The 24,156-nt window shown below is 56.0% G+C and overlaps 1 protein-coding gene across 5 annotated transcripts in view; it reads left to right on the top strand.

Moving 5' to 3' along the window:
• LOC138522061 (antigen peptide transporter 1-like) overlaps nucleotides 1-23,404 on the top strand; it is a 151,711-nt gene extending 128,307 nt beyond the window's left edge. For all 5 annotated transcript variants that reach the window (XM_069635301.1, XM_069635298.1, XM_069635302.1 and 2 more), the window contains 2 exons: nucleotides 9,305-9,441; nucleotides 22,232-23,404. In XM_069635301.1, the coding sequence (XP_069491402.1) occupies nucleotides 9,305-9,441; nucleotides 22,232-22,465 (371 nt within the window). In that variant the 3' untranslated portion in view covers nucleotides 22,466-23,404. The remainder of the gene's footprint in view (nucleotides 1-9,304; nucleotides 9,442-22,231) is intronic.
• The last annotated feature ends 752 nt before the right edge of the window (nucleotides 23,405-24,156 follow it).

The following is a 24,156-nucleotide window of genomic DNA, read 5'->3' as shown; positions in this document are numbered from 1 at the left end:
AAGCACCACTCTACCTGCCTGAGAAACTTACCATCTCTGGGGGGCAGAGCAGCACCAGAAGCCACAACATCACCAGCGTGGAAACAAAGCACCACTCTACCTGCCTGAGAACCTTGCCATCTCTGAGGGGCAGCGCAGCACCAGAAGCCACAACATCACCAGCGTGGACACATAGAACTGCAAGAGAAGAAAAAAGAGGACAGGCCTTTTCCTGCTGTGCCCCTGTCTCTGGAACAAGTTACCAACGCAGATAAGACTGGCCCCTCCATCCACACTTCACCAAGGACATGGAGACCCTACACTTCAAAGAACATCTTACCCAATCGGAGATTGCTCCACTCAACCCCTTACCCCACCTTCTGAAGCCCCCCTGCTCCACTTATTCATTCCAGCTGCTCTGCAACCCCCAGGCTGCTGTATGGTGCCCCCTATGGACAGCGCGTCAGTGCTTCCCAGCTTATCTTGCCATTTATAAATAAAATACATACATGTGTGATGGAGATAACCACAGTAGTGTGCAAGGCCCCACTCCACCTGTCCCCAAACCAGAGCGAACATACAGAATAAGAACATTAAAATGTGTCATTTTGTGTTTCCCACCGCCATGTAGAATGTAACACAAGCAGGTTAGGGTTAGTTTGGCCACTTTGTAGGGAGGGTTAGGTTGCTGAATACACAGAGAGGGAATGTAGTACATGCTGGGGTGCACAGTTAGGTAGGGTATATATGTGAAGCGGTGTTATAAATGGCAAGAGAAGCACCATTCTTCCCTTTGCAAGGCCCTGCACAGCACATGGCTAAGAAGGCATAGCATTGTAGTAGAAATTATCGCTGGTCCATGATGGTGTCCAGACAGCTGAAATTGCCAAGTCTGAGAGAAGAGGGAGGATAGCTGAAACTGCACGTCCATGGTGGTGTCCAGACGGCTGAAAGTGCCAAGGCTGAGAGAAGAGAGAGGAGAGCTGAAACTGCACGTCCATGATGGTGTCCAGACGACTGAAAGTGCCATGGCTGAGAGAAGAGCGAGGATAGCAGAAACTGCACATCCATGATGGTGTCCAGACGGCTGAAATTGCCAAGGCTGAGCGAAGAGGGAGGATAGCAGAAACTGCACATCCATGACAGTGTCCAGACGGCTGAAAGTGCCAAGGCTGAGAGAAGAGGGAGGATAGCTGAAACTGCACGTCCATGATGGTGTCCAGACGGCTGAAACTTCCATGGCTGAGAGAAGAGGGAGGCTAGCTGAAACTCCACGAATATGCCTTTCTCATGGTTCCAGTTTAGCTAAACGACAATAAAGTTTGTTTTGTTGCTAGCTGACAGAAATATACCCAGTTTTAATTGCTATCGGGAAGTAAGTAATGTTGCCAAGAACACACTAGCAAGATGCATCCACAGCGCCTCCAATGGTGAATGCAGTTCAACGCACGCCCGCAGAACACATTAACAGGTTGAATAAATTGAAGGGAACAGGTCTCATACACTGGCCTCACGCTGCAATGAATAAGCTGTGCACGGCATGACCCAATTGCAGCAAACGCTTGTAGGCAGCAGTATTTATCAGAAGGGAGTACGGGACAAGCTTTCCGAGGTTGAGCAAACTGGTTGGGAGATTGGCCACATCAGCGACAGGCACCAGTAACACCCAAGGCCACATCAGCGACAGGCACCAGCAACACCCAAGGCCACATCAGCGGCAGGCACCAGTAACACCCAAGGCCACATCAGCAGCAGGCACCAGTAACACCCAAGGCCACATCAGTAACAGGCACCAGTAACACCCAAGGCCACATCAGCGACGGGCACCAGCAACACCCAAGGCCACATCAGCGACGGGCACCAGTAACACCCACGGCCACATCAGTAACGGGCACCAGTAACACCCAAGGCCACATCAGTAACCAGGCACCAGTAACACCCAAGGCCACATCAGCGACAGGCACCAGTAACACCCAAGGCCACATCAGCAGCGGGCACCAGTAACACCCAAGGCCACAGCAGTAACAGGCACCAGTAACACCCAAGGCCACATTAGCGACGGGCAACAGCCAAGGCCACATCAGCGACAGGCACAAGTAACACCCAAGGCCACATCAGTAACAGGCACCAGGAACACCCAAGGCCACATCAGCGACAGGCACCAGCAACACCCAAGGCCACATCAGCGACGGGCACCAGTAACACCCACGGCCACATCAGTAACAGGCACCAGTAACACCCAAGGCCACATCAGCAACAGGCACCAGTAACACACAAGGCCACATCAGCAACAGGCACCAGTAACACCCAAGGCCACATCAGCGACAGGCACCAGCAACACCCAAGGCCACATCAGCGACGGGCACCAGTAACACCCAAGGCCACATCAGTAACAGGCACCAGTAACACCCAAGGCCACATCAGCAACAGGCACCAGCAACACCCAAGGCCACATCAGCGACAGGCACCAGTAACACCCAAGGCCACATCAGTAGCAGGCACCAGTAACACCCAAGGCCACAGCAGTAACAGGCACCAGTAACGCCCAAGGCCACATCAGCGACGGGCACCAGCAACACCCAAGGCCACATCAGCGACGGGCACCAGTAACACCCACGGCCACATCAGTAACAAGCACCAGTAACACCCAAGGCCACATCAGTAACAGGCACCAGTAACACCCAAGGCCACATCAGCGACGGGCACCAGTAACACCCAAGGCCACATCAGCAGTAGGCACCAGTAACACCCAAGGCCACAGCAGCAACAGGCACCAGTAACACCCAAGGCCACATCAGCGACGGGCACCAGCAACAGCCAAGGCCACATCAGCGACAGGCACAAGTAACACCCAAGGCCACATCAGTAACAGGCACCAGCAACACCCAAGGCCACATCAGCGACAGGCACCAGCAACACCCAAGGCCACATCAGTAGCAGGCACCAGTAACACCCAAGGCCACATCAGTAGCAGGCACCAGTAACACCCAAGGCCACATCAGTAACGGGCACCAGTAGCACCCAAGGCCACAGCAGTAACAGGCACCAGTAACACCCAAGGCCACATCAGTAACGGGCACCAGTAACACCCAAGGCCACATCAGTAACGGGCACCAGTAACACCCAAGGCCACATCAGTAACAGGCACCAGTATTGTAACGATGTCGGCATGCTGTGGTTCCATCCAGTTGGAGCACGGTCCGATGATGCGCGGGACATGACGTCTTGCATAGTAGGAGGGACTCTGGGCAGGCTCAAAGATAATGAATATCCAATTAGAAGAGGTCATGTATATAACAATATAGGTGATTTTATTTCAGCAACCAATGGCAGCTTGTGAATATTGTGTTTATGAATATGATGATGTCATCTGGTTAGTCTTTTCCCCCGGGGTCACCTGGAAGTAATTGAGGACGTCTGTGGACCTTCTACCGGCCGATTGCATCAATAAAGCTGGTTTCTTCCTGCACCTTGGGTTGCTCCCTTATTTGGTCGGTGTGCATGACTGGGAGCTCCTTTACACATAAAAGAACAAGTATAATGTACACCTGATTCTTCATGAGCAAGCCGTGACCTATGCCGTGCTAAGACTTAGTGCTGGTAATTGCACTGTACTATGCCTCGGTGCTGGTGATTGCACTGCACTATGCCTCGGTGCTGGTGATTGCACTGCACTATGCTTCGGCGCTGGTAATTGCACTGCACTATGCCTCAGTGCTGGTAATTGTACTGCACTATGCCTCGGTGCTGGTGATTGCACTGCACTATGCCTCAGTGCTGGTGATTGCACTGCACTATGACTCGGTTCTGGTGATTGCACCTTAGTGCTGGTGTTTGCACTACACTATTCCTCAGTGCTAGTGATTGCACTACACTATGCCTCGGTGCTGGCGATTGCACTGCACTGTGCCTCGGTGCTGGCGATTGCACTGCACTATGTCTAGGTGCTGGTGATTGCACTGCACTGTGCCTCAGTGCTGGTGATTGCACTGCACCATGCCTCGGTGCTGGTGATTGCACTGCACCATGCCTCAGTGCTGGTGATTGCACTGCACTATGCCTCAGTGCTGGTGATTGCACTGCACTATGCCTCTGTGCTGGTGATTTCACTGCACTATGCCTCAGTGCTGGTGATTGCATAGCACTATACCTCTGTGCTGGTGAGTGCACTGCACTATGCCTCGTGATGGTGATTGCACTGCACTATGCCTCAGTGCTGGTGATTGCACAGCACTATACCTCTGTGCTGGTGAGTGCACTGCACTATGCCTCGTGATGGTGATTGCACTGCACTATGCCTCGGTGCTTATGATTTCACTGCACTATGCCTCGGTGCTTGTGATTTCACTGCACTATGCCTCGGTGCTTGTGATTGCACTGCACTATGCCTCGGTGCTGGTGATTGCACTGCACTATGCCTCGGTGCTTGTGATTGCACTGCACTATGCCTCGGTGCTGGTGATTGCACTGCACTATGCCTCGGTGCTGGTGATTGCACTGCACTATGCCTGTGCTGGTGATTGCACTGCACAATGCCTCAGTGCTGGCGATTGCACTGCACTATGACTCGGTTCTGGTGATTGCACCTTAGTGCTGGTGTTTGCACTACACTATTCCTCAGTGCTAGTGATTGCACTACACTATGCCTAGGTGCTGGTGATTGCACTGCACAATGCCTCAGTGCTGGTGATTGCACTGCACTATGCCTCAGTGCTGGTGATTGCACTGCACTATGCTTTGGCGCTGTTGATTGCACTGCACTATGCCTTGGCGCTGGTAATTGCACTGCACCGTGCCTCGGTGCTGGTGATTGCACTGCACTATGCCTCGGTGCTGGTGATTGCACTGCACTATGCTTCGGCGCTGGTGATTGCACTGCACTATGCCTCAGTGCTGGTAATTGCACTGCACTATGCCTCGGTGCTGGTGATTGCACTGCACTATGCCTCAGTGCTGGTGATTGCACTGCACTATGACTCGGTTCTGGTGATTGCACCTTAGTGCTGGTGTTTGCACTACACTATTCCTCAGTGCTAGTGATTGCACTACACTATGCCTCGGTGCTGGTGATTGCACTGCACTATGCCTCGGTGCTGGTGATTGCACTGCACTATGCCTCGGTGCTGGTGATTGCACTGCACTGTGCCTCGGTGCTGGCGATTGCACTGCACTATGTCTAGGTGCTGGTGATTGCACTGCACTGTGCCTCAGTGCTAGTGATTGCACTGCACTATGCCTCAGTGCTGGTAATGCACTGCACTATCCGCCTGTGCTGGTGATTTCACTGCACTAAGCCTCGGTGCTGGTGATTTCACTGCACTATGCCTCGGTGCTGGTGATTGCACTGCACTATGACTCGGTTCTGGTGATTGCACCTTAGTGCTGGTGTTTGCACTACACTATTCCTCAGTGCTAGTGATTGCACTACACTATGCCTAGGTGCTGGTGATTGCACTGCACAATGCCTCAGTGCTGGTGATTGCACTGCACTATGCCTCAGTGCTGGTGATTGCACTGCACTATGCTTTGGCGCTGGTGATTGCACTGCACTATGCCTCAGTGCTGGTGATTGCACTGCACTATGCTTTGGCGCTGGTGATTGCACTGCACTATGCCTTGGCGCTGGTAATTGCACTGCACCGTGCCTCGGTGCTGGTGATTGCACTGCACTATGCCTCGGTGCTGGTGATTGCACTGCACTATGCTTCGGCGCTGGTGATTGCACTGCACTATGCCTCAGTGCTGGTAATTGCACTGCACTATGCCTCGGTGCTGGTGATTGCACTGCACAATGCCTCAGTGCTGGCGATTGCACTGCACTATGACTCGGTTCTGGTGATTGCACCTTAGTGCTGGTGTTTGCACTACACTATTCCTCAGTGCTAGTGATTGCACTACACTATGCCTAGGTGCTGGTGATTGCACTGCACAATGCCTCAGTGCTGGTGATTGCACTGCACTATGCCTCAGTGCTGGTGATTGCACTGCACTATGCTTTGGCGCTGGTGATTGCACTGCACTATGCCTTGGCGCTGGTAATTGCACTGCACCGTGCCTCGGTGCTGGTGATTGCACTGCACTATGCCTCGGTGCTGGTGATTGCACTGCACTATGCTTCGGCGCTGGTGATTGCACTGCACTATGCCTCAGTGCTGGTAATTGCACTGCACTATGCCTCGGTGCTGGTGATTGCACTGCACTATGCCTCAGTGCTGGTGATTGCACTGCACTATGACTCGGTTCTGGTGATTGCACCTTAGTGCTGGTGTTTGCACTACACTATTCCTCAGTGCTAGTGATTGCACTACACTATGCCTCGGTGCTGGTGATTGCACTGCACTATGCCTCGGTGCTGGTGATTGCACTGCACTATGCCTCGGTGCTGGTGATTGCACTGCACTGTGCCTCGGTGCTGGCGATTGCACTGCACTATGTCTAGGTGCTGGTGATTGCACTGCACTGTGCCTCAGTGCTAGTGATTGCACTGCACTATGCCTCAGTGCTGGTAATGCACTGCACTATCCGCCTGTGCTGGTGATTTCACTGCACTAAGCCTCGGTGCTGGTGATTTCACTGCACTATGCCTCGGTGCTGGTGATTGCACTGCACTATGCCTCTGTGCTGGTGATTGCACTGCACTATGCCTCGTGATGGTGATTGCACTGCACTATGCCTCGGTGCTTATGATTGCACTGCACTATGCCTCAGTGCTGGTGATTGCACTGCACTATGCCTCGGTGCTGGTGATTGCACTGCACTATGCCTCGGTGCTGGTGATTGCACTGCACTATGCCTCTGTGCTGGTGATTGCACTGCACAATGCCTCAGTGCTGGTGATTGCACTGCACTATGATTCGGCTCTGGTGATTGCACCTTAGTGCTGGTGTTTGCACTACACTATTCCTCAGTGCTAGTGATTGCACTACACTATGCCTAGGTGCTGGTGATTGCACTACACTATGCCTCAGTGCTGGTGATTGCACTGCACTATGCCTCAGTGCTGGTAATTGCACTACACTATGCCTCGGTGCTGGTGATTGCACTGCACTATGCCTCGGTGCTGGTGATTGCACTGCACTGTGCCTCGGTGCTGGTGATTGCACTGCACTATGTCTAGGTGCTGGTGATTGCACTGCACTGTGCCTTGGTGCTAGTGATTGCACTGCACTATGCTTCAGTGCTGGTAATGCACTGCACTATCCGTCTGTGCTGGTGATTGCACTGCACTAAGCCTTGGCGCTGGTGATTGCACTGCACTGTGCCTCGGTGCTGGTGATTGCACTGCACTATGTCTAGGTGCTGGTGATTGCACTGCACTGTGCCTTGGTGCTAGTGATTGCACTGCACTATGCCTCAGTGCTGGTAATGCACTGCACTATCCGTCTGTGCTGGTGATTGCACTGCACTAAGCCTCGGTGCTGGTGATTGCACTGCACTATGCCTCGGTGCTGGTGATTGCACTGCACTATGCCTCGGTGCTGGTGATTGCACTGCACTATGCCTCTGTGCTGATGATTGCACTGCACTGTGTCTAGGTGCTGGTGATTGCACTGCACTGTGCCTTGGTGCTAGTGATTGCACTGCACTATGCCTCGGTGCTGGTAATGCACTGCACTATCCATCTGTGCTGGTGATTGCACTGCACTATACCTCTGTGCTGGTGATTGCAGGGCACTATACCTCTGTGCTGGTGATTGCACTGCACTATGCCTCGGTGCTGGTGATTGCACGGGACTATACCTCTGTGCTGGTGATTGTACTGCACTATGCCTCATGATGGTGATTGCACTGCACTATGCCTTGGTGCTGGTGATTGCACTGCACTATACCTCGGTGCTGGTGATTGCACTGCACTATGCCTCGGTGCTGGTGATTGCACTGCACTATGCCTCGGTGCTGGTGATTGCACTGCACTATGCCTCGGTGCTGGTGATTGCACGGCACTGTGCCTCGGTGCTGGTGATTGCACGGCACTGTGCCTCGGTGCTGGTGATTGCACGGCACTGTGCCTCGGTGCTGGTGATTGCACGGCACTATGCCTCGGTGCTGGTGATTGCACTGCACTGTGCCTCGGTCCTGGTGATTGCACTGCACTATGCCTGAGTGCTGGTGATTGCACGGCACTATGCCTCGGTGCTGGTGATTGCACGGCACTATGCCTCGGTGCTGGTGATTGCACGGCACTATACCTCGGTGCTGGTGATTGCACTGCACTATGCCTCAGTGCTGGTGATTGCACTGCACTATGCCTCGTCGTGATGGTGATTGCACTGCACTATGCCTCGGTGCTGGTGAGTGCACTGCACTATGCCTCAGTGCTGGTGATTGCACTGCACTATGCCTCGGTGCTGGTGATTTCACTGCACTATGCCTCGGTGCTGGTGATTGCACGGCACTATACCTCTGTGCTGGTGATTGCACTGCACTATGCCTCGTGATGGTGATTGCACTGTACTATGCCTTGGTGCTGGTGATTGCACTGCACTATACCTCGGTGCTGGTGATTGCACAGCACTATACCTCGGTGCTGGTGATTGCACGGCACTATGCCTCGGTGCTGGTGATTGCACGGCACTATGCCTCTGTGCTGGTGATTGCACGGCACTATGCCTCTGTGCTGGTGATTGCACGGCACTATGCCTCGGTGCTGGTGATTGCACGGCACTATGCCTCGGTGCTGGTGATTGCACGGCACTATGCCTCGGTGCTGGTGATTGCACGGCACTATGCCTCGGTGCTGGTGATTGCACAGCACTATGCATGCATCCTGTTTCACGACAGTGCATCCCCGGGAGGTGGGGGTAAGTGGGGAGGAATTACTGCTTCCCTGCCTCCATACGCCGTCCATCTGATGCTGAAAGCATTGAGACATGAGTGTGTGCTAAAAATGTTTTCCGCACCCCTGTGTCTGTGTGCGTGCTTGTGTGTGTGAGAGAGATGTGAGGCAACGCCCTGGGGCACCCATGTATACTCCTTTACCGTGAACACCTGCAGTCTTTCATTTCTCTTACACACGAAGGGGGTCAAAGGTCAGCCATCCGTGCAATAATAAGTATTGGGAAGCGTGTAGGCCTTTTTGGGAAGCAGTGGTTTAAGACATTCTATCTATGGTTTAACTCCCTTTAAAGTGCTCTGAAGCGATCTACATGTATGCTCTTGGCATGAGTGGGAGGCGAGGCTTGTGTCCGGCTGTAAGCCTCTCTACATCTCCCAATGTGGAAGAAACTCCCATCTTCCCATGGGGCCCATGAAGCGCTTGGAAACCCTCTTTCATGCGCTACCCTCCTCTCTGTATGTCTGATTCCTTCCTGTCTCCCTTCCCCAGATGCCGGCGAGAGGGGAGGGCAGCTCTCTGGAGGAGAGAAGCAGCGTGTGGCCCTCGCCAGGGCCCTGATAAGGGACCCCCAGATTCTCATCCTGGACGATGCCACCAGCTCGCTGGACACCGAGAGCGAGCACCTGGTGAGTCATGGGGTCCAAGCAGCGCCTCATATCCTGGGAGGTGGGGGTGGCGGATCAGGAGGGGGTCCATCCTATCTAGAAGCTCATGGTAGGGATGGGGTCATGGGGAGGGCCCAGGACGCCTCATATCCTGGGGTGGTGGAGGATCAGGAGGGGATCTCTTGTCTAGAAGCTCATGGTACGGATGGGGTCATGGGGAGGGCCCAGGACACCTCATATCCTGGGGTGGTGGAGGATCAGGAGGGGATCCATCCTGTCTAGGGCGGGATCTCTTGTCTAGAAGCTCATGGTAGGGATGGGGTAATGGGGAGGGCCCAGGACACCTCATATCCTGGGGTGGTGGAGGATCAGGAGGGGATCCATCCTGTCTAGGGCGGGATCTCTTGTCTAGAAGCTCATGGTAGGGATGGGGTAGTGGGGAGGGGCCCGGGCACCTCATATGCTGGGGTGGTGGAGGATCAGGAGGGGGTTCCATCCTGTCTTGAGTGGGATCTCTTGTCTAGAAGTTCATGGTAGGGATGGGGTCATGGGGAGGGCCCAGGATGCCTCATATCCTGGCGTGGTGGAGGATCGGGGGGATCCATCCTGTCTAGAGCGGGATCTCTTGTCTAGAAGCTCATAGTAGGGATGGGTCATGGGGATTCCCCAGGACACCTCATATCCTGGGGTGGTGGAGGATCAGGAGGGGGGTCCTTCCTGTCTAGAAGCTCCTGGTAGGGATGGGGTCATGGGGAGGGCCCAGGACACCTCATATCCTGGGGTGGTGGAGGATCAGGAGGGGGGTCCATCCTATCTAGAAGCTCATGGTAGGGATGGGGTCATGGGGAGGGCCCAGGACGCCTCATATCCTGGGGTGGTGGAGGATCAGGAGGGGATCTCTTGTCTAGAAGCTCATGGAAGGGATGGGGTCTTGGGGAGGGCCCAGGACACTTCATATCCTGGGGTGGTGGAGGATCAGGAGGGGGACCCATCCTGTCTAGAGCAGGATCTCTTGTCTAGAAGCTCATGGTAGGGATGGGGTCATGGGGAGGGCCCAGGACACTTCATATCCTGGGGTGGGGGAGGATCAGGAGGGGGACCCATCCTGTCTAGAGCAGGATCTCTTGTCTAGAAGCTCATGGTAGGGATGGGGTCATGGGGTCATGGGGAGGGCCCAGGACACCTCTTATCCTGGGGTGGTGGAGGATCAGGAGGGGGACCCATCCTGTCTAGAGCAGGATCTCTTGTCTAGAAGCTCATGGTGGGGATGGGGTCATGGGGAGGGCCCAGGACGCCTCATATCCTGGGGTGGTGGAGGATCAGGAGGGGATCTCTTGTCTAGAAGCTCATGGAAGGGATGGGGTCTTGGGGAGGGCCCAGGACACTTCATATCCTGGGGTGGTGGAGGATCAGGAGGGGGACCCATCCTGTCTAGAGCAGGATCTCTTGTCTAGAAGCTCATGGTAGGGATGGGGTCATGGGGAGGGCCCAGGACACTTCATATCCTGGGGTGGGGGAGGATCAGGAGGGGGACCCATCCTGTCTAGAGCAGGATCTCTTGTCTAGAAGCTCATGGTAGGGATGGGGTCATGGGGAGGGCCCAGGACGCCTCATATCCTGGGGTGGTGGAGGATCAGGAGGGGGACCCATCCTGTCTAGAAGCTCAGGCTAGGGATGGGGTCATGGGGAGGGCCCAGGACACCTCATATCCTGGGGTGGTGGAGGATCAGGAGGGGATCTCTTGTCTAGAAGCTCATGGTAGGGATGGGGTCATGGGGAGGGCCCAGGACGCCTCATATCCTGGGGTGGTGGAGGATCAGGAGGGGGGTCCATCCTATCTAGAAGCTCATGGTAGGGATGGGGTCATGGGGAGGGCCCAGGACACTTCATATCCTGGGGTGGTCGAGGATCAGGAGGGGGATCCATCCTGTCTAGAAGCTCATGGTAGGGATGGGGTCATGGGGAGTCCCCAGGACACCTCATATCCTGGGGTGGTGGAGGATCAGGAGGGGGGTCCATCCTGTCCAGAAGCTCATGGTAGGGATGGGGTCATGGGGAGGGCCCAGGACACCTCATATCCTGGGGTGGTGGAGGATCAGGAGGGGATCCATCCTGTCTAGAGCGGGATCTCTTGTCTAGAAGCTCATGGTAGGGATGGGGTCATGGGGAGGGCCCAGGACACCTCATATCCTGGGGTGGTGGAGGATCAGGAGGGGGGGTCCATCCTGTCTAGAGTGGGATCTCTTGTCTAGAAGCTCATGGTAGGGATGGGGTCATGGGGAGGGCCCAGGACACCTCATATCCTGGGGTGGTGGAGGACCAGGAGGGGATCTCTTGTCTAGAAGCTCATGGTAGGGATGGGGTCATGGGGAGGGCCCAGGACACTTCATATCCTGGGGTGGTCGAGGATCAGGAGGGGGATCCATCCTGTCTAGAAGCTCATGGTAGGGATGGGGTCATGGGGAGTCCCCAGGACACCTCATATCCTGGGGTGGTGGAGGATCAGGAGGGGGGTCCATCCTATCTAGAATGGGATCTCTTGTCTAGAAGCTCATGATAGGGATGGGTCATGGGGAGGGCCCAGGACACCTCATATCCTGGGGTGGTGGAGGATCAGGAGGGGGATCCATCCTATCTAGAATGGGATCTCTTGTCTAGAAGCTCATGGTAGGGGTGGGGTCATGGGGAGGGCCCAGGACACCTCATATCCTGGGGTGGTGGAGGATCAGGAGGGGATCCATCCTGTCTAGAGCGGGATCTCTTGTCTAGAAGCTCATGGTAGGGATGGGGTCATGGGGAGGGCCCAGGACACCTCATATCCTGGGGTGGTGGAGGATCAGGAGGGGATCTCTTGTCTAGAAGCTCGTGGTAGGGATGGGGTCATGGGGAGGGCCCAGGACGCCTCATATCCTGGGGTGGTGGAGGATCAGGAGGGGGATCCATCCTGTCTAGAAGCTCGTGGTGGGGATGGGTCATGGGGAGGGCCCAGGACGCCTCATATCCTGGGGTGGTGGAGGATCAGGAGCGGATCTCTTGTCTAGAAGCTCGTGGTAGGGATGGGGTCATGGGGAGGGCCCAGGACACCTCATATCCTGGGGTGGTGGAGGATCAGGAGGGGATCCATCCTGTCTAGAATGGGATCTCTTGTCTAGAAGCTCATTGTAGGGATGGGGTCATGGGGAGGGCCCAGGACACCTCATATCCTGGGGTGGTGGAGGATCAGGAGGGGGGTCCATCCTTTCTAGAGTGGGATCTCTTGTCTAGAAGCTCATGGTAGGGATGGGGTCATGGGGAGGGCCCAGGACACCTCATATCCTGGGGTGGTGGAGGATCAGGAGGGGATCTCTTGTCTAGAAGCTCATGGTAGGGATGGGGTCATGGGGAGGGCCCAGGACACTTCATATCCTGGGGTGGTCGAGGATCAGGAGGGGGATCCATCCTGTCTAGAAGCTCATGGTAGGGATGGGGTCATGGGGAGCACCCAGGACACCTCATATCCTGGGGTGGTGGAGGATCAGGAGGGGGGTCCATCCTGCCTAGAGTGGGATCTCTTGTCTAGAAGCTCATGATAGGGATGGGTCATGGGGAGGGCCCAGGACACCTCATATCCTGGGGTGGTGGAGGATCAGGAGGGGGATCCATCCCATCTAGAGTGGGATCTCTTGTCTAGAAGCTCATGGTAGGGATGGGGTCATGGGGAGGGCCCAGGACGCCTCATATCCTGGGGTGGTGGAGGATCAGGAGGGGATCTCTTGTCTAGAAGCTCATGGTACGGATGGGGTCATGGGGAGGGCCCAGGACACCTCATATCCTGGGGTGGTGGAGGATCAGGAGGGGATCCATCCTGTCTAGGGCGGGATCTCTTGTCTAGAAGCTCATGGTAGGGATGGGGTAATGGGGAGGGCCCAGGACACCTCATATCCTGGGGTGGTGGAGGATCAGGAGGGGATCCATCCTGTCTAGGGCGGGATCTCTTGTCTAGAAGCTCATGGTAGGGATGGGGTAGTGGGGAGGGGCCCGGGCACCTCATATGCTGGGGTGGTGGAGGATCAGGAGGGGGTTCCATCCTGTCTTGAGTGGGATCTCTTGTCTAGAAGCTCATGGTAGGGATGGGGTCATGGGGAGGGCCCAGGACACTTCATATCCTGGGGTGGGGGAGGATCAGGAGGGGGACCCATCCTGTCTAGAGCAGGATCTCTTGTCTAGAAGCTCATGGTAGGGATGGGGTCATGGGGAGGGCCCAGGACACCTCTTATCCTGGGGTGGTGGAGGATCAGGAGGGGGACCCATCCTGTCTAGAGCAGGATCTCTTGTCTAGAAGCTCATAGTAGGGATGGGTCATGGGGATTCCCCAGGACACCTCATATCCTGGGGTGGTGGAGGATCAGGAGGGGGGTCCTTCCTGTCTAGAAGCTCCTGGTAGGGATGGGGTCATGGGGAGGGCCCAGGACACCTCATATCCTGGGGTGGTGGAGGATCAGGAGGGGGGTCCATCCTATCTAGAAGCTCATGGTAGGGATGGGGTCATGGGGAGGGCCCAGGACACTTCATATCCTGGGGTGGGGGAGGATCAGGAGGGGGACCCATCCTGTCTAGAGCAGGATCTCTTGTCTAGAAGCTCATGGTAGGGATGGGGTCATGGGGAGGGCCCAGGACACCTCTTATCCTGGGGTGGTGGAGGATCAGGAGGGGGACCCATCCTGTCTAGAGCAGGATCTCTTGTCTAGAAGCTCATAGTAGGGATGGGTCATGGGGATTCCCCAGGACACCTCATATCCTGGGGTGGTGGAGGATCAGGAGGGGGGTCCTTCCTGTCTAGAAGCTCCTGGTAGGGATGGGGTCATGGGGAGGGCCCAGGACACCTCATATCCTGGGGTGGTGGAGGATCAGGAGGGGGGTCCATCCTATCTAGAAGCTCATGGTAGGGATGGGGTCATGGGGAGGGCCCAGGACGCCTCATATCCTGGGGTGGTGGAGGATCAGGAGGGGATCTCTTGTCTAGAAGCTCATGGTAGGGATGGGGTCTTGGGGAGGGCCCAGGACACTTCATATCCTGGGGTGGTGGAGGATCAGGAGGGGGACCCATCCTGTCTAGAGCAGGATCTCTTGTCTAGAAGCTCATGGTAGGGATGGGGTCATGGGGAGGGCCCAGGACACTTCATATCCTGGGGTGGGGGAGGATCAGGAGGGGGACCCATCCTGTCTAGAGCAGGATCTCTTGTCTAGAAGCTCATGGTAGGGATGGGGTCATGGGGAGGGCCCAGGACACCTCTTATCCTGGGGTGGTGGAGGATCAGGAGGGGGACCCATCCTGTCTAGAGCAGGATCTCTTGTCTAGAAGCTCATGGTGGGGATGGGGTCATGGGGAGGGCCCAGGACGCCTCATATCCTGGGGTGGTGGAGGATCAGGAGGGGGACCCATCCTGTCTAGAAGCTCAGGCTAGGGATGGGGTCATGGGGAGGGCCCAGGACACCTCATATCCTGGGGTGGTGGAGGATCAGGAGGGGATCTCTTGTCTAGAAGCTCATGGTAGGGATGGGGTCATGGGGAGGACCCAGGACGCCTCATATCCTGGGGTGGTGGAGGATCAGGAGGGGGGTCCATCCTATCTAGAAGCTCATGGTAGGGATGGGGTCATGGGGAGGGCCCAGGACACTTCATATCCTGGGGTGGTCGAGGATCAGGAGGGGGATCCATCCTGTCTAAAAGCTCATGGTAGGGATGGGGTCATGGGGAGTCCCCAGGACACCTCATATCCTGGGGTGGTGGAGGATCAGGAGGGGGGTCCATCCTGTCTAGAAGCTCATGGTAGGGATGGGGTCATGGGGAGGGCCCAGGACACCTCATATCCTGGGGTGGTGGAGGATCAGGAGGGGATCCATCCTGTCTAGAGCGGGATCTCTTGTCTAGAAGCTCATGGTAGGGATGGGGTCATGGGGAGGGCCCAGGACACCTCATATCCTGGGGTGGTGGAGGATCAGGAGGGGGGGTCCATCCTGTCTAGAGTGGGATCTCTTGTCTAGAAGCTCATGGTAGGGATGGGGTCATGGTGAGGGCCCAGGACACCTCATATCCTGGGGTGGTGGAGGACCAGGAGGGGATCTCTTGTCTAGAAGCTCATGGTAGGGATGGGGTCATGGGGAGGGCCCAGGACACTTCATATCCTGGGGTGGTCGAGGATCAGGAGGGGGATCCATCCTGTCTAGAAGCTCATGGTAGGGATGGGGTCATGGGGAGTCCCCAGGACACCTCATATCCTGGGGTGGTGGAGGATCAGGAGGGGGGTCCATCCTGTCTAGAGTGGGATCTCTTGTCTAGAAGCTCATGATAGGGATGGGTCATGGGGAGGGCCCAGGACACCTCATATCCTGGGGTGGTGGAGGATCAGGAGGGGGATCCATCCTATCTAGAATGGGATCTCTTGTCTAGAAGCTCATGGTAGGGGTGGGGTCATGGGGAGGGCCCAGGACACCTCATATCCTGGGGTGGTGGAGGATCAGGAGGGGATCCATCCTGTCTAGAGCGGGATCTCTTGTCTAGAAGCTCATGGTAGGGATGGGGTCATGGGGAGGGCCCAGGACACCTCATATCCTGGGGTGGTGGAGGATCAGGAGGGGATCTCTTGTCTAGAAGCTCGTGGTAGGGATGGGGTCATGGGGAGGGCCCAGGACGCCTCATATCCTGGGGTGGTGGAGGATCAGGAGGGGGATCCATCCTGTCTAGAAGCTCGTGGTGGGGATGGGTCATGGGGAGGGCCCAGGACGCCTCATATCCTGGGGTGGTTGAGGATCAGGAGGGGATCTCTTGTCTAGAAGCTCGTGGTAGGGATGGGGTCATGGGGAGGGCCCAGGACACCTCATATCCTGGGGTGGTGGAGGATCAGGAGGGGATCCATCCTATCTAGAATGGGATCTCTTGTCTAGAAGCTCATTGTAGGGATGGGGTCATGGGGAGGGCCCAGGACACCTCATATCCTGGGGTGGTGGAGGATCAGGAGGGGGGTCCATCCTTTCTAGAGTGGGATCTCTTGTCTAGAAGCTCATGGTAGGGATGGGGTCATGGGGAGGGCCCAGGACACCTCATATCCTGGGGTGGTGGAGGATCAGGAGGGGCGGTCCATCCTGTCTAGAGTGGGATCTCTTGTCTAGAAGCTCATGGTAGGGATGGGGTCATGGGGAGGGCCCAGGACACCTCATATCCTGGGGTGGTGGAGGATCAGGAGGGGATCTCTTGTCTAGAAGCTCATGGTAGGGATGGGGTCATGGGGAGGGCCCAGGACACTTCATATCCTGGGGTGGTCGAGGATCAGGAGGGGGATCCATCCTGTCTAGAAGCTCATGGTAGGGATGGGGTCATGGGGAGCACCCAGGACACCTCATATCCTGGGGTGGTGGAGGATCAGGAGGGGGGTCCATCCTGCCTAGAGTGGGATCTCTTGTCTAGAAGCTCATGATAGGGATGGGTCATGGGGAGGGCCCAGGACACCTCATATCCTGGGGTGGTGGAGGATCAGGAGGGGGATCCATCCCATCTAGAGTGGGATCTCTTGTCTAGAAGCTCATGGTAGGGATGGGGTCATGGGGAGGGCCCAGGACGCCTCATATCCTAGGGTGGTGGAGGATCAGGAGGGGGGTCCATCCTGTCTAGAGTGGGATCTCTTGTCTAGAAGCTCATGATAGGGATGGGTCATGGGGAGGGTCCAGGACACCTCATATCCTGGGGTGGTGGAGGATCAGGAGGGGGATCCATCCCATCTAGAGTGGGATCTCTTGTCTAGAAGCTCATGGTAGGGATGGGTCATGGGGAGGGCCCAGGACACCTCATATCCTGGGGTGGTGGGGGATAAGGATGGGGATCCATCCTGTCTAGAGTGGAATCTCTTGTCTAGAAGCTCATGGTAGGGATGGGGTCATGGGGAGGGCCCAGGACACCTCATATCCTGGGGTGGTGGAGGATCAGGAGGGGGGTCCATCCTGTCTAGAAGCTCATGGTAGGGATGGGGTCGTGGGGAGGGCCCAGGTCACCTCATATCCTGGGGTGGTGGAGGATCAGGAGGGAGGTCCATCCTGTCTAGAAGCTCATGGTAGGGCTTGGGTCATGGGGAGGGCCCAGGTCACCTCATATCCTGGAGTGGTGGTGGATCAGGAGGGGGTCCCATCCTGTCTAGAGTGGGATCTCTTGTCTAGAAGCTCATGGTAGGGATGGGGTCATGGGGAGCACCCAGGATGCCGCATATCCTGAGGTGGTGGAGGATCAGGAGGGGATCTCTTGTCTAGAAGCTCATGCTAGGGATGGGGTCATGGGGAGGGCCCAGGTCACCTCATATCCTGGGGTGGTGAGGGATCAGGAGGGGATCTCTTGTCTAGAAGCTCATGATAGGGATGGGGTCATGGGGAGGGCCCAGGACGCCTCATATCCTGGAGTGGTGGAGGATCAGGAGGGGATCCATCTTGTCTAGAATGGGATCTCTTGTCTAGAAGCTCATGCTAGGGATGGGGTCATGGGGAGGGCCCAGGACACCTCATATCCTGGGGTGGTGGAGGATCAGGAGGGGATCTCTTGTCTAGAAGCTCATGCTAGGGATGGGGTCATGGGGAAGGCCCAGGACACCTCATATCCTGGGGTGGTGGAGGATCAGGAGGGGGATCCATCCTATCTAGAAGCTCATGGTGGGGATGGGGTCATGGGGAGGGCCCAGGACACCTCATATCCTGGGGTGGTGGAGGATCAGGAGGGGGGTCCATCATGTCTAGAGCGGGATCTCTTGTCTAGAAGCTCATGGTAGGGATGGGGTCATGGGGAGTGCCCAGGACACCTCATATCCTGGGGTGGTGGAGGATCAGGAGGGGGGTCCATCCTGCCTAGAGTGGGATCTCTTGTCTAGAAGCTCATGGTAGGGATGGGTTATGGGGAGGGCCCAGGACGCCTCATATCCTGGGGTGGTGGAGGATCAGGAGGGGATCCATCCTGTCTAGAGTGGGATCTCTTGTATAGAAGCTCATGGTAGGGATGGGGTCATGGGGAGGGCCCAGGACACTTCATATCCTGGGGTGGTGGAGGATTAGGAGGGGGGGGGTCCATCATGTCTAGAGCGGGATCACATGTCTAGAAGCTCATGGTAGGGATGGGGTCATGGGGAGGGCCCAGGACACCTCATATCCTGGGGTGGTGGAGGATCAGGAGGGGATCCATCCTGTCTAGAAGCTCATGGTAGGAATGGGGTCATGGGGAGGGCCCAGGACACCTCATATCCTGGGGTGGTGGAGGATCATGAGCGAGGTCCATCCTGTCTAGAAGCTCATGGTAGGGATGGGGTCATGGGGAGGGCCCAGGACACCTCATACCCTGGGGTGGTGGAGGATCAGGAGGGGGATCCATCCTGTCTAGAGCGGGATCTCTTGTCTAGAAGCTCATGGTAGGGATGGGGTCATGGGGAGGGCCCAGGACACCTCATATCCTGGGGTGGTGGAGGATCAGGAGGGGGATCCATCCTATCTAGAGCGGGATCTCTTGTCTAGAAGCTCATGGTAGGGATGGGGTCATGGGGAGGGTCCAGGACACCTCATATCCTGGGGTGGTGGAGGATCAGGAGGGGGTCCATCCTGTCTAGAAGCTCATACTAGGGATGTGGTCATGGGGAGGGCCCAGGTCACCTCATATCCTGGGGTGGTGGAGGATCAGGAGGGGGGGTCCATCCTGTCTAGAGTGGGATCTCTTGTCTAGAAGCTCATGGTAGGGAGGGGGTCATGGGGAGGGCCCAGGTCACCTCATATCCTGGGGTGGTGGAGGATCAGGAGGGGATCTCTTGTCTAGAAGCTCATGGTCGGCATGGGGTCATGGGGAGGGCCCAGGACACCTCATATCCTGGGGTGGTGGAGGATCAGGAGGGGGATCCATCCTGTCTAGAGCAGGATCTCTTGTCTAGAAGCTCATGGTAGGGATGGGGTCATGGGGAGGGCCCAGGACACCTCATATCCTGGGGTGGTGGAGGATCAGGAGGGGGATCCATCCTGTCTAGAGTGGGATCTCTTGTCTAGAAGCTCATGGTAGGGATGGGTTATGGGGAGGGCCCAGGACACCTCATATCCTGGGGTGGTGGAGGATCAGGATGGGGATCCATCCTGTCTAGAGCGGGATCTCTTGTCTAGAAGCTCATGGTAGGGATGGGTTATGGGGAGGGCCCAGGACACCTCATATCCTGGGGTGGTGGAGGATCAGGAGGGGGATCCATCCTGTCTAGAATGGGATCTCTTGTCTAGAAGCTCAGGCTAGGGATGGGGTCATGGGGAGGGCCCAGGACTCCTCATATCCTGGGGTGGTGGAGGATCATGAGGGGATCCATCCTGTCTAGAAGCTCATGGTAGGGATGGGTCATGGGGAGTGCCCAGGACACCTCATACCCTGGGGTGGTGGAGGATCAGGAGGGGGATCCATCCTGTCTAGAGTGGGATCTCTTGTCTAGAAGCTCAGGCTAGGGATGGGGTCATGGGGAGCGCCCAGGACACCTCATATCCTGGGGTGGTGGAGGATCAGGAGGGGGGGTCCATCCTGTCTAGAGTGGGATCTCTTGTCTAGAAGCTCAGGCTAGGGATGGGGTCATGGGGAGCGCCCAGGACACCTCATATCCTGGGGTGGTGGAGGATCAGGAGGGGGGGGTCCATCCTGTCTAGAGTGGGATCTCTTGTCTAGAAGCTCATGGTAGGGATGGGGTCATGGGGAGGGCCCAGGACACCTCAAATCCTGGGGTGGTGGAGGATCAGGAGGGGGATCCATCCTGTCTAGAATGGGATCTCTTGTCTAGAATCTCATGCTAGGGATGGGGTCATGGCTAGTGCCCAGAACACCTCATATGCTGGGGTGGTGGAAGATCAGGAGGGGATCCATCCTTTCTAGAGCGGGATCTCTTGTCTAGAAGCTCATGGTAGGGATGGGGTCATGGCTAGTGCCCAGGACACCTCATATCCTGGGGTGGTGGAGGATCAGGAGGGGGATTTCATCCTGTCTAGAGCGGGATCTCTTGTCTAGAAGCTCATGCTAGGGATGGGGTCATGGGGAGGGCCCAGGTCACCTCATATCCTGGGGTGGTGGAGGATCAGGAGGGGATCTCTTGTCTAGAAGCTCATGGTAGGGATGGGGTCATGGGGAGGGTCCAGGACACCTCATATCCTGGGGTGGTGGATGATCAGGAGGGGATCTCTTGTCTAGAAGCTCATGGTAGGGATGGGATCATGGGGGGGCCCAGGACACCTCATATTCTGGGGTGGTGGTGGATCAGGAGGGGTTTCCATCCTGTCTAGAGCAGGATCTCTTGTCTAGAAGCTCATGGTAGGGATGGGTCATGGGGAGTCCCCAGGACACCTCATATCCTGGGGTGGTGGAAGATCAGGGGGGGGCGATCCATCCTTTCTAGAGCGGGATCTCTTGTCTAGAAGCTCATGGTAGGGATGGGGTCATGGGGAGGGCCCAGGACACCTCAAATCCTGGGGTGGTGGAGGATCAGGAGGGGGATCCATCCTGTCTAGAATGGGATCTCTTGTCTAGAATCTCATGCTAGGGATGGGGTCATGGCTAGTGCCCAGAACACCTCATATGCTGGGGTGGTGGAAGATCAGGAGGGGATCCATCCTTTCTAGAGCGGGATCTCTTGTCTAGAAGCTCATGGTAGGGATGGGGTCATGGCTAGTGCCCAGGACACCTCATATCCTGGGGTGGTGGAGGATCAGGAGGGGGATTTCATCCTGTCTAGAGCGGGATCTCTTGTCTAGAAGCTCATGCTAGGGATGGGGTCATGGGGAGGGCCCAGGTCACCTCATATCCTGGGGTGGTGGAGGATCAGGAGGGGATCTCTTGTCTAGAAGCTCATGGTAGGGATGGGGTCATGGGGAGGGTCCAGGACACCTCATATCCTGGGGTGGTGGATGATCAGGAGGGGATCTCTTGTCTAGAAGCTCATGGTAGGGATGGGATCATGGGGGGGCCCAGGACACCTCATATTCTGGGGTGGTGGTGGATCAGGAGGGGTTTCCATCCTGTCTAGAGCAGGATCTCTTGTCTAGAAGCTCATGGTAGGGATGGGTCATGGGGAGTCCCCAGGACACCTCATATCCTGGGGTGGTGGAAGATCAGGGGGGGGCGATCCATCCTTTCTAGAGCGGGATCTCTTGTCTAGAAGCTCATGGTAGGGATGCGGTAATGGGGAGGGCCCAGGAAACCTCATATTCTGGGGTGGTGGTGGATCAGGAGGGGGTTCCATACTGTCTAGAGCAGGATCTCTTGTCTAGAAGCTCATGGTAGGGATGCGGTAATGGGGAGGGCCCAGGACACCTCATATTCTGGGATTAGTGCCCACAGGAGCATAGTCAGAGCTCGGATGGTTGTGCAGAACAACATATGTCTCGACCATCCATTGGAGGCGGGAGAGTCTCCTCCGTGGAGACCTTACAATCTTAGGATGCTCTGGGCCCCCTCAAGCTCCTTATTCATCAGATTCTCAGAGTGGATCGCTAAATCTGATCAGGATCAGTAACTTCCAGAGATTTCTGCTGGAGGAGATCTGCTTGGCTGAAGGGCTTCCGAAGGCCAGTTGCGTGTCTGATAGGGCAAAGTCGGTCAGACACTGGTGTAAGAGTACTAGTGACACCCTCACCTTTCTACACACAAAGCTTGTGATGGTGATTCCTGTGCCAGTGGTTGTAGTTGCCTCTGAAGGTCTTCTGAAGGCCCTGGCATGTCTGACGGGGCAATGTCAGTCAGACACTGGTGTGAGAGTACTGGTGCGTGTGTTCTAACCTGTCACTCTTCTACCCCCAGGTGCAGAGCGCCATCTTCAGTAAGGAGAAGAAGAGGACCGTGCTGGTGATCGCACACCGGATGAGCGTGGCGGAGCAGGCCGATAACATCCTGGTGCTGTCTGGGGGTGAGATTAAAGAGCAGGGGACACACCAGAAGCTGCTGGAAAGAAAAGGCATCTACTGGGCCCTGGTGCAGAAACAGCTGACTGGCTTCTCTGAGGACCCACGAGACAATGAATCGGTGCAGGCATAATGCACAGCTGAGCACGGCATGGATGGCACCGGGCAATGAATCGGTGCAGGCGTAATGCACAGCTGTGCACAGCATGGATGGCACCGGGCAATGAATCGGTGCAGGCGTAATGCACAGCTGTGCACGGCATGGATGGCACCGGGTAATGAACCGATGCTGGCGTAATGCACAGCTGTGCATGGCATGGATGGCACCAGGCAATGAACCGATGCACGCGTAATGCACAGCTGTGCACGGCATGGATGGCACCAGGCTCCAGTGAAAGGAGTCTGTGCACCACATGCTGGCTAAAAAGTTATCAATGTGTTTTTTTTGCTTAGCGAAGATAAGAATAATTCTCAAGTCCATTGAAAAATCTGAAAAGAATAGGATTTGTGAATAAAATGTGGCCACACGGGTGATTACACCTCCGCCTTCACCCTCAAGCATGGCTCCACAAGGCTTTGCCCCGTAGAAGGCTCCCTTTTGGCATCGGGCCATCAATGACTCCCTGGCAGAGTTCAGTGCCCAGGACCCCATCTACCAGAGATATCCGCCTGGGTGGGTCGCCTGCAGGCCAGGTGTCTGCACTGTCAAAGTGCCCCAAGCAAACTTTGACCCACATGTGCGGATACATGCCACCATTGCTTGCTTTCCCCTGTGTGTAGGAGACCTTGAATGAGTGCATGTACCCCCATTCTACACATTCTAGAGCGTGACCCCCCTTCAGGTGAGTGGGGGAACTTCGGGTGTGCAGTGGCTGTAAACAGGTGGCCATTGATCCCATAAAGCGCTAGATGCGCTACTTACGCCCCCTGTAAATATGCCTTAGTTGCAGACCACTAACTGGCCTGCCTTGGTGGTCTTGTCTCACTATAGTTTGCTAAATAATTATGTTCAATATGTTTGAATGCTATTTTGTATAAGGAAATGTTTTCATTAAAAAACTCTATTATTAAATATGGTCCCCGTTTTCAGATGTGTTAGGATCTCTGAGTGTGAAAGGGAATGGTGGGGTGGGGGGGCATGTGCAGCGTGTTTATAAAGTCAGGTGCAAGACCTGCCTTTTACTCTGCAATTCTGCTCACTTCCAAGAACACAGGATAGTGTCTTTCTAGTTCCTAAAGAGACTTTAGTTCACCCCGTCCCAGATCTATGTGGTGGGGCTGTGAGGGAGCAAAGGTTCCTTTTGGTTGAGAAACCATACAGCGGGATGGGGGTGTTATGTACAAGTCTCTGCATTAGAGCGGTACGTACAATAAATGCTGTGGCGTGACTCAGGAGGAGGGGGAGTCAGTCGCGGGCAGCAAGTAAGTGGTGCCCACCTATACCGGCTCCAGCCCCCTGCCAGCACAGGCTGGAGCGCCGGAAGGCCTGAAGGATGAAACGCAACAGGGGGAAGGCTCCAATACAGAGCCGGCCTGAGGCATGGGCAGTCTGTGCTGTGGCCCAGGGCCCTGCTGTCGGAGGGGCCCCGCAGGCACCAGTACCTGCCTCAACGATACCAGGAACAATGTGTTAAGGGGGCCTGTGCGGCTTCGGTACTAAGCTCGCGTGAGGCCACAGTGTCGCCTCCCAACCTCCCGTGGCTCCCTAGAGACCAACACCCATTCCCAGAGGCCCATCAGGTGCTGCAGGCCCCTTAATGACTGCTTATCACGTTCTTTCTTCAAACAGAGCATGTAAAGTGGGGGCGATTTACAAGTGATGGC

The sequence above is a fragment of the Ambystoma mexicanum genome, chromosome 13 (genome assembly GCF_040938575.1).
Source record: "Ambystoma mexicanum isolate Mex_15411 chromosome 13, UKY_AmexF1_1, whole genome shotgun sequence".
In the NCBI taxonomy this organism is placed as follows: Eukaryota; Metazoa; Chordata; class Amphibia; order Caudata; family Ambystomatidae; genus Ambystoma; species Ambystoma mexicanum.
The sequence above is the reverse complement of the archived record's forward strand: the minus strand, read 5'-3'. Positions and strand labels throughout refer to the sequence as shown.